Below are 14,746 nucleotides of genomic sequence, written 5' to 3' on the forward strand. Positions count from 1 at the left end.
TGCGAAGCCCAAGGACTCAGGTTCAATTCCCCAGTACCCATGTAAGCCAGATGTCCAAGGTGGTGCATGCATCTGGAGTTCTTTTGCAGTGGCTGGAGACCTTGGCACTCCCATTCTCCCTCCTTATCTCTCTCAAATAAATGAATAAAAATAAAAATAATTTTTTAAAAACAGAATACACGATAGGAAATACATAGTCAAACCTACCTTCCAGCGACCATATCTGTCAGCCAGGAGGCCAAAGAGGATACTGGACATCATGTAGCCAAAAAACACCATCTAGAGTTGGGGTGGGGTGGAAGGCAAAATAATGCTCTAACCAGGGTGTTTTAGAAGATGTTCATTTACTACATTAAGCACCATCCATCCTAATTCAAACTTGGCTATAGACCCGTGCTGGTGCAAACTAAATGGTGGGGTTTCCCAAAGCTCTCCTAGGTCTCCAATGAACATACCCAGGACTCTCAAGACAGGTGTTTGAGCTTCTTGTTGGCTAACCCCACACACTGGGGACACTGTCCCCGAAGGAATGGGTTCACCGAGCAGGTCATGGGCGAGGAGGCCGACACAGGTGAAACTTGGGGCTTGCTAGCCGGCCAGCCTAGCCTCACGGGAGGCTCCAGGTCACTGAGCAACCCTGACTTAGAAAAGATGGAACAATACCTGAGCGTGTCCTCTGGCCTGCCCTCCCCGTCCCCACACACATGTGCATGCACACCTGTACACACGTCCGCCTCCACCCACACACACATGAAAATAAGCTTTCATGGGGGTGGGGGCCTGAAGCGGGGTCTCACTCTAGTCCAGGCTGACCTAGAATTCACTATGGAGTCTCAGGGTGGCCTCAGACTCACGGCGATCCTCTACCTCTGCCTCCTGAGTGCTGGGATTAAAGGCGTGCGCCACCACACCCAGCATTCTGGTTGCTTTGATTAAAGGCACGTGCCATGGCCCAGCTCAAGAATATGTATGTTTTTCTAATATTTAATTAAATTAATTAATTAATTTGACAGAGGAAGAGAGAGAGAGAGAATGGGTGCTTCAGGGCCTCCATCCACTGCAAACGAACACCAGATGCCTGCGCCACCTTGTGCATCTGGCTAACGTGGGTCCTGGGGAATCAAACCTGGGTCCTTTGTCTTCGCAGGCAAATGCCTTAACCACTAAGCCATCCCTCCAGCCCAAGAATATGTTTTTTTTTTTTAATTTATTTGAGAGTGACAGAGAGAAAAAGAGAGAGAGAGAGAGAATGGGTGCACCAGGGCCTGCAGCCACTGCAAACGAACTCCAGTCGCGTGTGCCCCCCCCCCCTTGTGCATCTGGCTAACGTGGGACCTGGGGAATCGAGCCTCAAACTGGGGTCCTTAGGCTTCACAGGCAAGCACTTAACTGCTAAGCCATCTCTCCAGCCCAGAATATGTATTTTTAAAAATTAATTTATTTTAGTTTTTCAAGGTAGGGTCTTGCTCTAGCCCAGGCTGACCTGGAATTCACTATGTAGTCTCAGGCTGGTCTTGAATGTACAGTAATCCTCCTACCTTGGCCTTCTGAGTGCCGGTATTAAAGGCATGTACCACCACACCAAGCAGAGAGACAAAGTGGGTGTGCCAGGGCCTCTAGTGGCAGCAAACTCCAGATGTATGTGCCACTTTGGGCCTTACAAATGGGTACTGGGGAACTAAACCTAGACCTTCAGGCTTTGCAAGTAAGTGCCTTTAACCATTGAGCCATCTCTCCAGCCCAAGAATAAGTATTGTTTTTCAATATTTTATTTTTATTTATTTATTTGAAAGAGAGAATGAGCATGCCAGGGCCTCCAGCCACTGTAAATGAACTCCAGACACATGCACCACACTATGTTTCTGGCTTACGTGGGTCCTGGGAAATTGAACCTGGGTCCTTTGGCTTTGCAGGCAAACACCTTAATCCCTAAGCCATCTCTCCAGCCCAAGAAATTTTTTAAAAACTTACTGAGCATGGTGGCATATGCTTATAATCCCAGTACTGGAAAGGCAGAGACAAGCACATCTCAGGGGTTTGTTGGCCAGCATCTAACTTACTTGGTAAGCTCTGGGCCAGTGACAGACCCTGTTTCAGAAAAGTTGGATGTTATACTCTGGAGAACTGTCGCCGAAGAATAACTTTGGCCACCTCATATCCACACAATTACATGCTCCTGTGGACCTGTACACACACACACACACACACACACACACACACACACACATTTAAAAACAAAAGAGGGCTGGAGAGATGGCTCAATAGTTAAGCACTTGCCTACAAAAACAAAGGACCCAGGTTTAATTCCCCAGGACCCATATAAGCCAGATGCACAAGAGGACACATGCATCTGGAGTTAGTTTGCAGCAGCTGGAAGTCCCAGAACACTCCCCCCCCCCCCGCCTCTCTCTCTCAAATAAATAAAGAAAAATAAAACTTTAAAAACAAAAGAGCCGGGCTGAAGAGATGGCTCAGCAGTTAAGGTGCTTGCCTGCAAAGCCTAACAACCCAGATTTGATTCTCCAATACCCATGTAAAGCCAGATGCACAAGGTGGTGCATGTGTCTGAGTTTTTTTGTGGTGGCAAGAGGCCCTGGTATACCCATTATTTCTCTCTCTCAAATAAATAAATAAAATAGTTGTGCCACATGCCTTTAATCCCAGCACTCGGGAGGCTGAGGTAGGGGATTGCCATGAGTTCAAGGCCAGCCTGAGACTACTTAGTGAATTCCAGGTCAGCCTGGGCTAGAGTGAGACCCTACCTTGAAAAATCAAAACAAATAAATAAATAAAATATATGTTTAAAAAGACAGGTTCAGGCTGGAGGGATGGCTTAGGAGTTAAGGCGTTTGCCTGCAAAGCCAAAGGACCCAGGTTCAATTCCCCAGGACCCACGTTAGCTAGATGTACGAGGGGACGCACGTGTCTGGAGTTCCTTTGCAGTGGCTGGAGGCTCTGGCCTGCCCATTCTCTCTCTTTCTCTCTCCCTCTTTTTATGTCAAATAAATTAATTAATTAAAATTAAGCATTTAAAAAGACAGCTTCTTATATATTAACAAAACAAAAGCAAAATCCAAAGAGCCTATTGTGGTGGCACACACCAGTAGGAAATAGCTGAAAAGGCAGAAGTAAGGGAATTAGGAGTTGGAGACCAGCCCAGGCTGCACATTTGGGGCTGAGGAAATGGTTCAGCAGCTAAAGGCACTTGCTTGCAAAGCCTTCTGGCCCAGGTCCAATTCTCCAGCACCCACATGAAGCCAGATGCAAAGCAGTGCATGCATCCAGGATCCCAAGGCACCTACGACAGTAAGAGGCAGAGCCAGAGAACCCAAAGCTCAAGGTCCAACTGGCCTGACTGTTTCTTTGCAGTCTGACAGCTTTCAGGAGCAAGAGAGCCTGTCTCTACCGGGGCTGGGGTCGCAGATGCATTTTATCTTTTCATCGAGGCCACCCTGAGACTACATAATGAGTTCCAGGTCAGCCCGGGCTAGAATAAGACCCTACCTCAAGAAACAAAAGAGAGAGAGAGAGAGAGACCCTGTCTCAAAGAAGGTAGAACACAAACACCTCAAAGTTGCCCTCTGCCCTCCATACTCGTGAGTGGCACACGCGCCCCCCCACACACGAATCAATAAGCAATTTCTTAAAGGCAAAGTCTGGTGCTGGAGAGATGGCTCAGTGGTTAAGTCGCTTGCCTGTAACGCTTAAGGAGCCATGCCCAAGTCCCCAGCGCCCATGTAAAGCCAGATGCACAAGGTGGTACATGCATCTGGAGTTCGTTTGCAGGAGGCCCTGGTGCACCCATTCTCTTCTCTCCTTGCAAATAAATAAATAAAAATATTAAAAATAGGCCGGGTGTGGTGGCGCACACCTTTAATCCCAGCACTCAAGAGGCAGAGGTAGGTGGATCACTGTGAGTTCAAGGCCACCCTGAGAATACAGAGTGAATTCCAGGTCAGCCTGGGCTACAGCAAGACCCTACCTTGAAAAACCAAAAAATGAAAATAAAATAAAATAAAAATAAATAAATAAATATTTTAAAAAGAGAAAAAAAGGGAGCTGGAGAGATAGCTTAGTGGTTAAGGCACTTGCCTGTGAAGGACTCAGGAACCAGAGGGACGCCATGACAGGCTTCAGGGTCTCCAGTAGGCCTAAGTTTCTGTTTCCCAGCAAGGTTTAAATAAGAATTTAACAGTTACTGAAAAAAGATCACAAATTGCTTATGCCATACATTTCTATAGTCATAAGACAAGTTGCCTAAGTTCTTCAAACACTCATAGCCAATCACAATGAAGGTTACCTAATCTGCTTAAAATACCCCTAGCCCCCTGCCCACCAGCTCTGCCCCCCAGCATCCTAAGCCTATCAGAAAAATACAAGTGCAATTACTACTTAAATCTACCAATCATGTAACCATTCCCCTACTTCTTTGTTCAAATCCCTATAAAAACCTGCTCCCCTGATGTTCAGGGCTCTTGTATGGATTCACTTCGTTGGTGAAGTCAAGTGTCCGAGCTTAAGCCCGAAATAAAGCTCCTTGCCTTTGCATACATGTTTGGTTCTCCTTGGTGATCACTGGGGGCGCTGAGAACTGGGCATACATAACACCTGCAAAGCCTAAGGACCCAGGTTTGATTCTCCAGGTCCCACATAACCCAGATGCACAAAGTGGCACATGCATCTGGAGTTCATTTGTAGTAGCTAGAGGCCCTGGCATGCCCATTCTCTCTCTCTCTCTCTCTTTCTCTGTCTCTGTCTTAAAAAATGTTAAAGCTGGGCATGGTGGCGCACACCTTTAATCCCAGCACTTGGGAGACAGAGGTAAGAGGACTGCCATGAGTTCGAGGCCACCCTGAGACTACACAGTGAATTCCAGGTCAGCCTGGGCTAGAGTGAGATTCTACCTTAGGGAAAAAAAATTAAAAAGAAAGAAGTCTATTTATGCCTGCTCTGTCTTACTCCAACACAAGTAGCAACCACTCAAAGCAATCTTCCTCTGTGTTATTTACAAGTAAACAAAAACTTGAGATGCCAAAATCAACCACGTATTTAGAAACTCCTTAAAAGGAACCTAAGCCCTATGGAGGATCCTCCGGTTTCCTTTCCAGTTCAGTGCCCTGAGCTGCCTTTGGGCCGCCTGCTTCTCTGCCTAGGAGCAGACGCAGCCTTACAGCTCTTTCCCTGGGAAGCCCTCTGGCTGATGCCACCAGGAAATCAAAGGCTAAGTGAGGCTTTGCTTCAGGCGCTTGTCAAGGAAATACCACTTCTCCCTGCTACGTGCAGCGCTTTCTCAAAGAGACCTAAATGCCTTTTGTCCATAAGGAATATTAAAACTCATCAGACATGCACTCCCCTTAACCCCTGCAGTGCCGGGATCAAATCCAGAGTCTTGTATGCTCATTCCCTATGTTGTTTTTAAATTAGCTTTAAAAATTAACATACAAGGCAATGGGTTTCAAATACTTCCACTTCCCTGTCTCCTTGTTCCCCTCTTTTTTTTTTTTTTTTTCTTGTCTGCCTTTTTAAAAGAATGTATCTTGCCAGGTGTGGTGGCGCACGCCTTTAATCCCAGTACTTGACGGCAGAGGTAGGAGGATCACCGAGAGTTCAAGGCTACCCTGAGACTACAGAATGAATTCCAGGTCAGCCTGGGCTAGAGTGAAACCCTACCTCGAAAAACCAAAAAATAAAAAAATAAAGAATGTATCTTTCTTTATCTATTTGCATGCAGAGGGAGATAGAAGAGAGACAGATAGAGAGAATGGGCATGCCAGGGCCTCCAGCCACTACAAATGAACTCCAGATGCATGTGCCACTTTGTGCATCTGGCTTCATGTGGATATCGGGGGGTTGAACCCATATTCTTAGGCTTTGCAGGCAAGTGTCTTAACTGCTGAGCCATCTCTCCAGCCCCCCGTTCTGTTTTTTTTTTTTTTAGAAGCTTTTTCATTTTATTTTGATGTCATGATCTTTTCCTCCTGTTATGAGGGTCTTGTGTAGGTAGTGTCAGGCACTGTGAGGTCATGGATATCCAGGCCATTTTGTGTTTGGAGGAGCACGTTGTAAAGAGTCCTACCCTTCCTTTAGCTCTGACATTCTTTCCACTACCTTTTCTGCAACTTTTTAATTTAATTTAATTTAATTTTATTTTATTTTATTTATTTGAGAGCAACAGACAGACAAAGAGAGAAAGAGGCAGATAGAAAGAATGGGCACGCTAAGGCCTCCAGCCACTGCAAATGAACTCCAGATGCATCAGGCTAACATGTGACCTAGGGAATCAAGCCTCGAACTGGGGTCCTTAGGCTTCACAGGCAAGCACTTAACTGTTAAGCCATCACTCCAGCCCACTTCTGCTTTTAGATCACATGTATTATATTATCTTTTTTCTCTTCCCCAACCCTCCCTTAAGAGCTCTATTTTTTTCCACTTTCATGAGCTATACCCCCACATATATAAAAATTTAAATCTAGGATCTTTTTTTTTTCTTTTTTCAAGGGAGGGTCTTGCTCTCACCCAGGCTGACCTGGAATTCACTATGGAGTCTCAGGGTGGTCTTGAACTCACAGCAATCCTCCTACCTCTGCCTCCCGAGGACTGGGATTAAAGGCGTGCGCCACCATGCCCAGCTACAAATCTAGGATCTTCATATGAGAGAAAATAGGAAGAATTTGTCTTGCTGTGTCTGGAAAATGTAACATAATAATTTCCAATTTCATGCATTTTCTTGTAAATGCCATGATTTGATTTTTCTTTACAGCTGAATAAAATACCATTGTGTATATGAACCTCATTTTCCTGATCCGTTCTCTGCTGATGGGCATCTAGTCTAGACTGTTCATTTCCAAGCTATTGTGAATAGTGAAGCAACAAACTTGAATGTGAAAATGCACATGCTTGTGACAGGGTCTCATGTAGCCCAGTCTAGCTTCTGGAAAGCCTCAGCTGGAAGCCACACAGTGAGAGAAACTACCTGCCATGGAGGCTTGTAAGAGCAGCCAATGCAGGGTGGGATGTAGATATATACCCTGTGATACAAAAACTGTGCTGTTTATGGCGCATGTCTGTAATCCCAGCCTTGAGAAGGGAGGTGGAGGCAGGAGGATCAAAAGTTAAAATTCAGAGCTGGAGGGATGGCTCAGCAGCTAAGGCACCTGCCTGCAAAACCAGATGACCTGGGTTCGATTCTCAGGACCCACGAATAGCCAGATGCACAAAGTGGTGCATAATGCCTCCTAAACAATAACAATATGAAAAGTAACTGAGCTTATTATAAGCCCAAGTGAGATGTTTGATTTTCTAAAAGTATTAGAGAGAGGGCTGGAGAGATGGCTTAGCAGTTAAGTGCTTGCCTGTGAAGCCTGAGGACCCTGGTTCAAGGCTTGATTCCCCAGGACCCACACAAGCCAGATGCACAAGATGGCACATGCATCTGGAATTTGTTTGCAGTGGCTGGAGGCCCTGGCGCGCCCATTCTCTCTCTATCTACCTGTCTCTTTCTTTCCCTGTCTGTCGCTCTCAAATAAATAAATCAATAAAAATTTAAAAAGTCTTATAAAAGGGGAGATGGCTCAGCTGTTAAAGGTGCTTGTTTACAAAGCCTGCTGGCCTGGGTTTAATTCCCCAGTCGCCTACATAAAGCCATCCGGTGTTCATTTGTAGGGACAAGAGATCTTGGTGCATGAACATATGCACACAGGAACACACACATACACATACATGCAAATCAATAATTTTTTAAAGGAGGAAGTGGTGCTGGAGAGATGGATTAGCAGTTAAGGTGCTTGCCTGCAAAGCCAAAGGACCCAGGTTCAATTCCCCAGGACCCACATAAGCCAGATGCACAAGGTGGTGGTACATATGTCTGGAGTTCATTTGCAGTGGCTGGAGGTCCTGGCATACCCATGCTCTCTCATTCTCTCTCTATATATCTATCTATCTGTCTATCCACCTGCCTCTCTCTCTCTCTAAAACAAAGAAAGAAAGAAAGAAAGAAAGAAAGAAAGAAAGAAAGAAAGAAAGAAAGAAAGAAAGAAAGGAGAGAGGGAAAGAAAGAGCGAGAAAGAAAGGAGGAAGTGCAACACATTAGAGGAATTATAATGAGGAAGGTGGAGCTAAAAGAGAAGAAAAGGCCCACTCTTGGGATTGAGCATGAAATTGGGCCCCAAATTCCACAACCTCAAGACACAGAAACAAGCACAGTTCAGCATCTACTACACGTTAGCTGAGAGAACACAGAACAGTCCCCCAGCAAGGAGAAAGCATTTTTCCTGGGTCGACTTAAAATTAAAATTTTCAAGCAAGGAATGGAGAGATGGTTTAGCAGTCAAGGCGCTTGCCTGCGAAGCCTAAGAATGCATGTTTGATTCTCCAGGTCCCACGCAGCCAGATGTAATGACACAAGCATGCAATCTCACACATGCACCATAAGGGGGCGCACGTGTCCGGCGTTCACTCACAGTGGCTGAAAGTCCCTAGTGCACCAATTCTCCCTCTCTCCCTCTCGATCTCTCTCTCTCACTCTCGCTCTCTCTGCCTCTTTATCTCTCTCTGTCTCTCACTCAAAAATAATTTTTTTTTAAAAAAATGCTCTTTTTCTACTTCTAGCCACTGTGAGGTGAGCAGCTTTGGTCCACCATGATGCACTGCCTCACCTGACCAGAAACAAGAATCAAATAAGCATGGCCTGAAACCACTCAGCTAAATCTTTCCTCCTTGAAGTTCATTTTCTCAGGCCATATATATATATATATATATATATATATATACACACATACACATACACACACATACATACATGCATACATATACATATACATATATATGTATTATATATATAATTATTATCTTTAAGTTATCATATAATATAATAATATAATATATATTATATATTATATTATATATTATAATATATAGATATATATTATATATATTTATATATGTGTATGTATATATATAATATATATATAGACTTCCAGGTAAGATGTCAGCATTCTAACCACACCAAAGCAGCCAGTAGTGGGGGGGGGACAAACAGAAACACAGCACAACATAGTCTTCTACTGAAAAGTGAAGGTGTATCACTTATAATCAAGCACAGCAGAGAAGCAGGAGAGACCAAGATAGGAAACTGGCCAGAATCCTGGGGCGGCAGCAGAAGCCCCAATCCAGGAGTTGGATGCAAGAGTCCGCCCCCTGGCGGCCAGGCCGGCAGGAGCAGAAACAAGGTGAGGGATTTTCCACTCAAATCAGCCTCCTCAAAAAAGCAAGAAACTGGGCTGGAGAGATGGCTTAGCGGTTAAGCGCTCACCTGTGAAGCCTAAGGACCCCGGTTCGAGGCTCGGTTCCCCAGGTCCCACGTTAGCCAGATGCACAAGGGGGTGCACGCGTCTGGAGTTCGTCTGCAGAGGCTGGAAGCCCTGGCGCGCCCATTCTCTCTCTCTCTCCCTCTATCTAGCTTTCTCTCTGCCTCTGTCGCTCTCAAATAAATAAATAAAATATTAAAAAAAAAAAAAAGCCAGAAACTGGAAAGGGAAGACTGCAGAGACCAGCTGAGCAGCTGCTGCAGGAGAATGCAAACGGACCAGCTGAGCAGCTCCAGGACAACTCCAGGCACCCTGCAAAGTCTCCCATCCCCCAACTATCAGGGCCACCAGTGTCCAAGAACTCACTCACCCCGGCTGCCCACCGCCCAGAGGGATCGAGGTGGGCGCTCAGCATTGGTGAGATTGGAAGCCATCCCCAAAGGTAACAGGGCCTACTCATAGCAAGCCAGATACATAGGCCTGCATTGGAAGCGTTGAACTCTTTTTCCATGTCAGGAAGGGTTATGTATTACATTGAGTGATATATTCTTGGTTGGCCTTAACCTTCTCAAATAAACTGTATTTTGGTGTTGACTGTTGTTTTGTCTTTGATGTCTCCTGCTTTTCAGGGCCTTTGAATTTGTCTTCTGTCTCTATTGGAGGCAGGGACTGACTGGCCCCAGGCTGACTTGGAACAGGTCTCAGACTAGAAACCACAACCTCCCAGCTGACAGAGCTAAGGGTGTGGTACAACACGCACACTTGGGGACAGTGGCTTCCCTGGTTTATATGTTCAGTTTAATCCCCACGCTTGTAAAAATACTCTCTGCTGGTTTGGACTGGATGTCTATATTGCTTAGTTGAATTTTAGAACTTGCCAGTAATTTGCTTCACCCAGTCTACTACAACACTTAAGTAGCAGGCAAAGTCAACCCCTAGGGTCACTTCTGCTGTTTCTCTTGGAGAATAAAAGCTGCGCCTGACACCTTACACTCTTACTCTGATAGTATATAAAGTCAGATTTATGTGGGTAAGAACACAGCAGATAATTAGAAAACCCAAGCATCAAATTCCCTCAAGATGCAAAATATTCTATATTATAATACAAGAAACACAAAAAATCAAGACAGTGCAATCCCACCCAAAATTATAAGTCCATCAGAAATGACCTCCAGTGAGACTTCTTTACATGAAATGCCTGACAAAGATTTCAAAAAAAAAAATTATTATTATATCTACACTCAAAAAAAAAAAAATCAAAGAAGAGCCAGGAGTGGTGGCGCACGCCTTTAATTCCAGCACTTGGGAGGTAGCAGTAGGAGGATCAACATGAGTTCGAGGCCACCCTGAGACTACATAGTGAATTCCAGATCAGCCTGGGCTAGAGTGAAACCCTACTTTGAAAAAAAGAAAGAAAGAAAGAAGGAAGGAAAAATAAAAAGAGAAATCAAAGGAATCAAAGAAGACATCCAACTCCTGAAGGAATCCCAGGCGAACACAGGAAACCAACTTAATGAAATAAGAAGGTCAATACAAAACATGAGTAAGGAAATAGAAATAATGAAAAAATACCAATCAGAAATACTAGAAATGAAAAACGGAGTAAGCCAAATAGAAAACTCTGTGGAAAGTCTCACAAGTAGAATGGATGAAGAGAGGACAGAATATCTAAGCTAGAAGACCAGGTGGCAGATTCTAACACAGTCCAACAAAGAGAAAGACAAACTAATAGGAAGGTCTGAATGGGAATTTCAAGACATTCAGGACACTATGAAGAGATCAAACATAAAAATTCAGGGCAATAAGTAAAAATGAACAACAACAAAAAAAATTTAAGGGCTGGAGAGATGGCTTAGTGGTTAAATGCTTGCCTGTGAAGCCTAAGGACCCTGGTTCGAGGCTCGATTCTCCAGGACCCACGTTAGCCAGATGCACAAGGGCGCACATGCGTCTGGAGTTCATTTGCAATGGCTGGAGGCCCTGGCGCGCCCATTCTCTCCCTCTCTCTCTCCACCCCCCCCCTCTTTCTCTCTCTCTCTCTATCTGCCTCTTTCTCTCTCTGTCGCTCTCACATAAATAAATAAAAATGAACAAGAATTCAGGGCATAGTAGAAGGAGAAGAATTTCACTGCAAAGGCATAACAGGTATTTTCAACAAAATCACAGAAGAAAACTTCCCCCTCATAGGGAAAGTGATGCCAATACAGACACAGGAAGCCTATAGAACACCAAACAGACAAAGTCAGGAAAGATTCTCTCACTGTCACATTATAACTAAACTACAAAACACACAAACCAAAGAAAATATACTGAAAGCAGTTAGAGAGAAAACTCAAGTCATATACAAAGGCAAGCCCATTGGGATCACAGCAGATTACTCAACACAAACTTTAAAAGCCAGAAGGACTTGGGATGACGTATTCCAAGTTCTGAAAGATAACAACTGTCAACCAAGAATACCTTATCCTGAAAAGTTATTCATTCAAATAGATGGAGAAATAAGGACATTCCACAACAAAAGCAGGCTAAAGGCATATATAAAGACCAAACCAGCTCTATAGAAAATACTTTGAAAAGATCCTTCATGGGACTACCCAGTAAGCACTTCCCTTAATGGTCATACGCATATATTAATGCTACTCTCACTTCTGGCCAGAGAAGCTTCTCTTTTCAGATGGCAGTGACTCTGGGATGACTCAGAAGGCACCATGGTGCTGAGAAGAAGTGACAGAGGAGTGCTCAACACTGAATATCTCTATCACACCTTCCAAAGTTCACGGTACATTGCAGAAGAGGTTGTGGAAAAAAACATAAAAGCCAAAAGAAGGGTAGGACACCTTACAACGTGCTCCCCCAGACACAGAATGGCCTGGATATCCCTGACCTCATAGTGCCTGACACTACCTACAGAAGACCATCATGATAGGAGGAAAAGATGATGACGTCAAAATTAAAGAGAGACGGATTGCGATGGGGGAGGGTATGAATGGAGAGCGAAGTTTTAAAGGGGAAAGTGGGGGGAGGGATGGAATTACCATGGGATATAGTCTACAATTATGGAAGTTGTCAATAAAAAAGTAAAAAGCAAAATAAAAAAGTAAATTTAATTTTTTTGTTAATCCAGAAGCAAAATTTGGTGAAGGTAGTGAGAGACTGGAACATCTGTCCCCAGTAGCTTGAGCAAGGTTACTCCTTTGTCCCTGTCCTTCAAAACTGGGAAGCTGAAGGGGTGGGGGGAGATGGTCAAAGAAAATGATTCTGGAATTTTCCAGCACCAGTTTCAGAACCTAACCCTCATTAACTTACAGAATCGTGCCCTCAAAGTCCCTGCCGCCACCTAACCGCCATCTTGTCACTATTTTCCTGTTTCTCAAGACAGTTCCCTTAGTGTAATCAGGCCACATGTGGCTCCTAGACTTTCTAGAAAAGCTCGCGTTCACTGAAAATCATCTTCAATACACATGTCGGTCAATGCTTCTCTCTTTGTCTTGTGGTTTTCTGACTTCCTGGGCTGAAGTTTCTTCCGAAACGCTAGAACATGCCTGCTCACCTCCGGGGACAAGTCTCCCTGGCGTTCTGCCCTGCGACCATGTCTTCTCAGAGTTTTAGGAAAACTCAGTCATCGTGTTCTTGAAAACCCTTCAATGACTGCACACCATCCACATAACGGCTTCCAACATTTTCATGTTCCAGGGTCTCTTTATATTAACAGGAAGACTGGCAGAACTCCCTGATTCTAAGTGTACCTTAACATCCACTTAATGAGAAACACATATGAACTGTGACGTCAAGAGTGCTTTACATAAAATTGCTGTTACAAGGAATGGGAATGGGAAAACTGTGATATATACTGTGTTAAATATTTCTTTTTTGCATGGGAGGCTTATTGCTTTGGGCCCTGTTGAGGAGAGTGGTAAAAGTGAGGAAATGGCTGGAGGAAAGATGTGTGGGAGGCAAGAGCAGAAGCGGCTAACGGCAGCATGTGGAGGTTAGATTTCTGAATTATTATTTTTTTATTTTTTACGTTTTTATTTTTTTCTCAATTTTATTAAACCTTTTCCATGATTATAAAAAATATCCCATGGCAATACCCTCCCTCCCCCCCCCCTTTTCCTCTTTGAAATTCCAGTCTCCATCACATCCACTCCCCATCTCAATAAGTCTCTCCTCTGCAGTGACCTTGGGAGGACTCAGAAGGTATCATGGTGCTGGAAAGAAGTGACTGGAGTACCGAGTAACATCTCGATCACACCTTCCAAGGCTCAGGGTCTAATGCGGAAGAGGTGGCGGAAAGAATGTAAGAGCCAAAGGAAGGGTAGGACTCCTTACAACGTGCTCCCTCCAGACAAAAAATTGGCCTCAATATCCGTGACCTCACAGTGCCTGACACTACCTACACAAGACCATCTTAAGAGGAGGGAAGGATCATGGCATCTGAATAGACTTCTGAATTATTGAGGAAATCACACCAGCCGAGGACATTTGCTACTCAAGGCTGGACCCAGCAGAGGAAGAGACAGGGAGAAAGGCATTGAACGCAGCTGGATTAGGGCCTGCGAACCCACGAGCGTCAGAGGCCGGCACCCCTAGGGTGTATGGAGGAGTCCTTTGGTCCTCAGCCTTGGGGGTGGGAGAAGGCAAGCAGGGCGCTCAGCTTGCGCATCCTCAGCACAGCAGATACTCACCGTGGTCACAAACGCCACCTGCCAGTTCTCCAGCTGCCATTCACAGCGGATGACAGGGGACACAACCGCGATCAGCATGATCTCCATGGCTTCCACAACCTTAAAGAGAAGCGGACACAGTGCCATGTGCACATGCCAAGATGGTGTCACCCCCTCCGGGCCGGACTGCCCATCACCCTCCCAGCCCCCCCCCCCTCCCTGTTGCCTGTTTACTGAGCATCCTTAGCTGGAGAAAGAGCAATGGTGGATCCAGACACATGGTCCACGCCTAGAATTCCAGCCCTTGGGAGGCTGCGGCAGGAGGACTGGGAGTTTGAGGCAAGCACCCTACATAGCAAGACACTCTTCCAGAAAGAAGAGGAGGAGGAGGGAGAGGAGGAGGAGGAAGAAGAAGAAGGGAACAGAACAGAAAAAGCAAGAACAATAGTAGAGCTGTGGTTTTCCCGGAGATAATATTTGTACTTTGGACAACTTGAGCAGCTCCATGAAGGTTGAGGGCACATGTTCACTTGGGACTTTGCTGCCCTTTGTATTCGCATGGTAATGCTGAGGGTGTCAAGGCCTCAGTCACCCAGCTAGTGGGTGAACCTGGCTCACCACAGTACCCACACTAAACAGTGTACCCATTATTGCGAAGGTGGTAGGGCACACCTTTCACAAATTGGTGGGTTTTTTGTTTGTTTGTTTGTTTATTTGGTGTGTGTGTGTGTGTGTGTGTGTGTGTGTGTTTGGTAGAGGCCATCCTGAAAAAGAAAA

General features: G+C 45.0%; 1 protein-coding gene across 2 annotated transcripts in view; it reads right to left on the reverse strand.

Annotated features, from left to right (window-relative positions):
- Svopl (SVOP like) overlaps positions 1-14,746 on the reverse strand; it is a 75,659-nt gene that overhangs the window by 43,556 nt on the left and 17,357 nt on the right. The window contains exons 4-5 of one of the 2 annotated variants that reach the window (XM_045160920.1): positions 13,991-14,089; positions 208-279 (exon numbers count right to left, since the gene is read on the reverse strand). In XM_045160920.1, the coding sequence (XP_045016855.1) occupies positions 208-279; positions 13,991-14,089 (171 nt within the window). Of the gene's footprint in view, positions 1-207; positions 280-13,990; positions 14,090-14,746 lie in introns of those variants that run through there. The other variant, XM_045160919.1, reaches the window with a different exon arrangement.

The sequence above is a fragment of the Jaculus jaculus genome, chromosome 10, assembly GCF_020740685.1.
Source record: "Jaculus jaculus isolate mJacJac1 chromosome 10, mJacJac1.mat.Y.cur, whole genome shotgun sequence".
In the NCBI taxonomy this organism is placed as follows: domain Eukaryota; kingdom Metazoa; phylum Chordata; class Mammalia; order Rodentia; family Dipodidae; genus Jaculus; species Jaculus jaculus.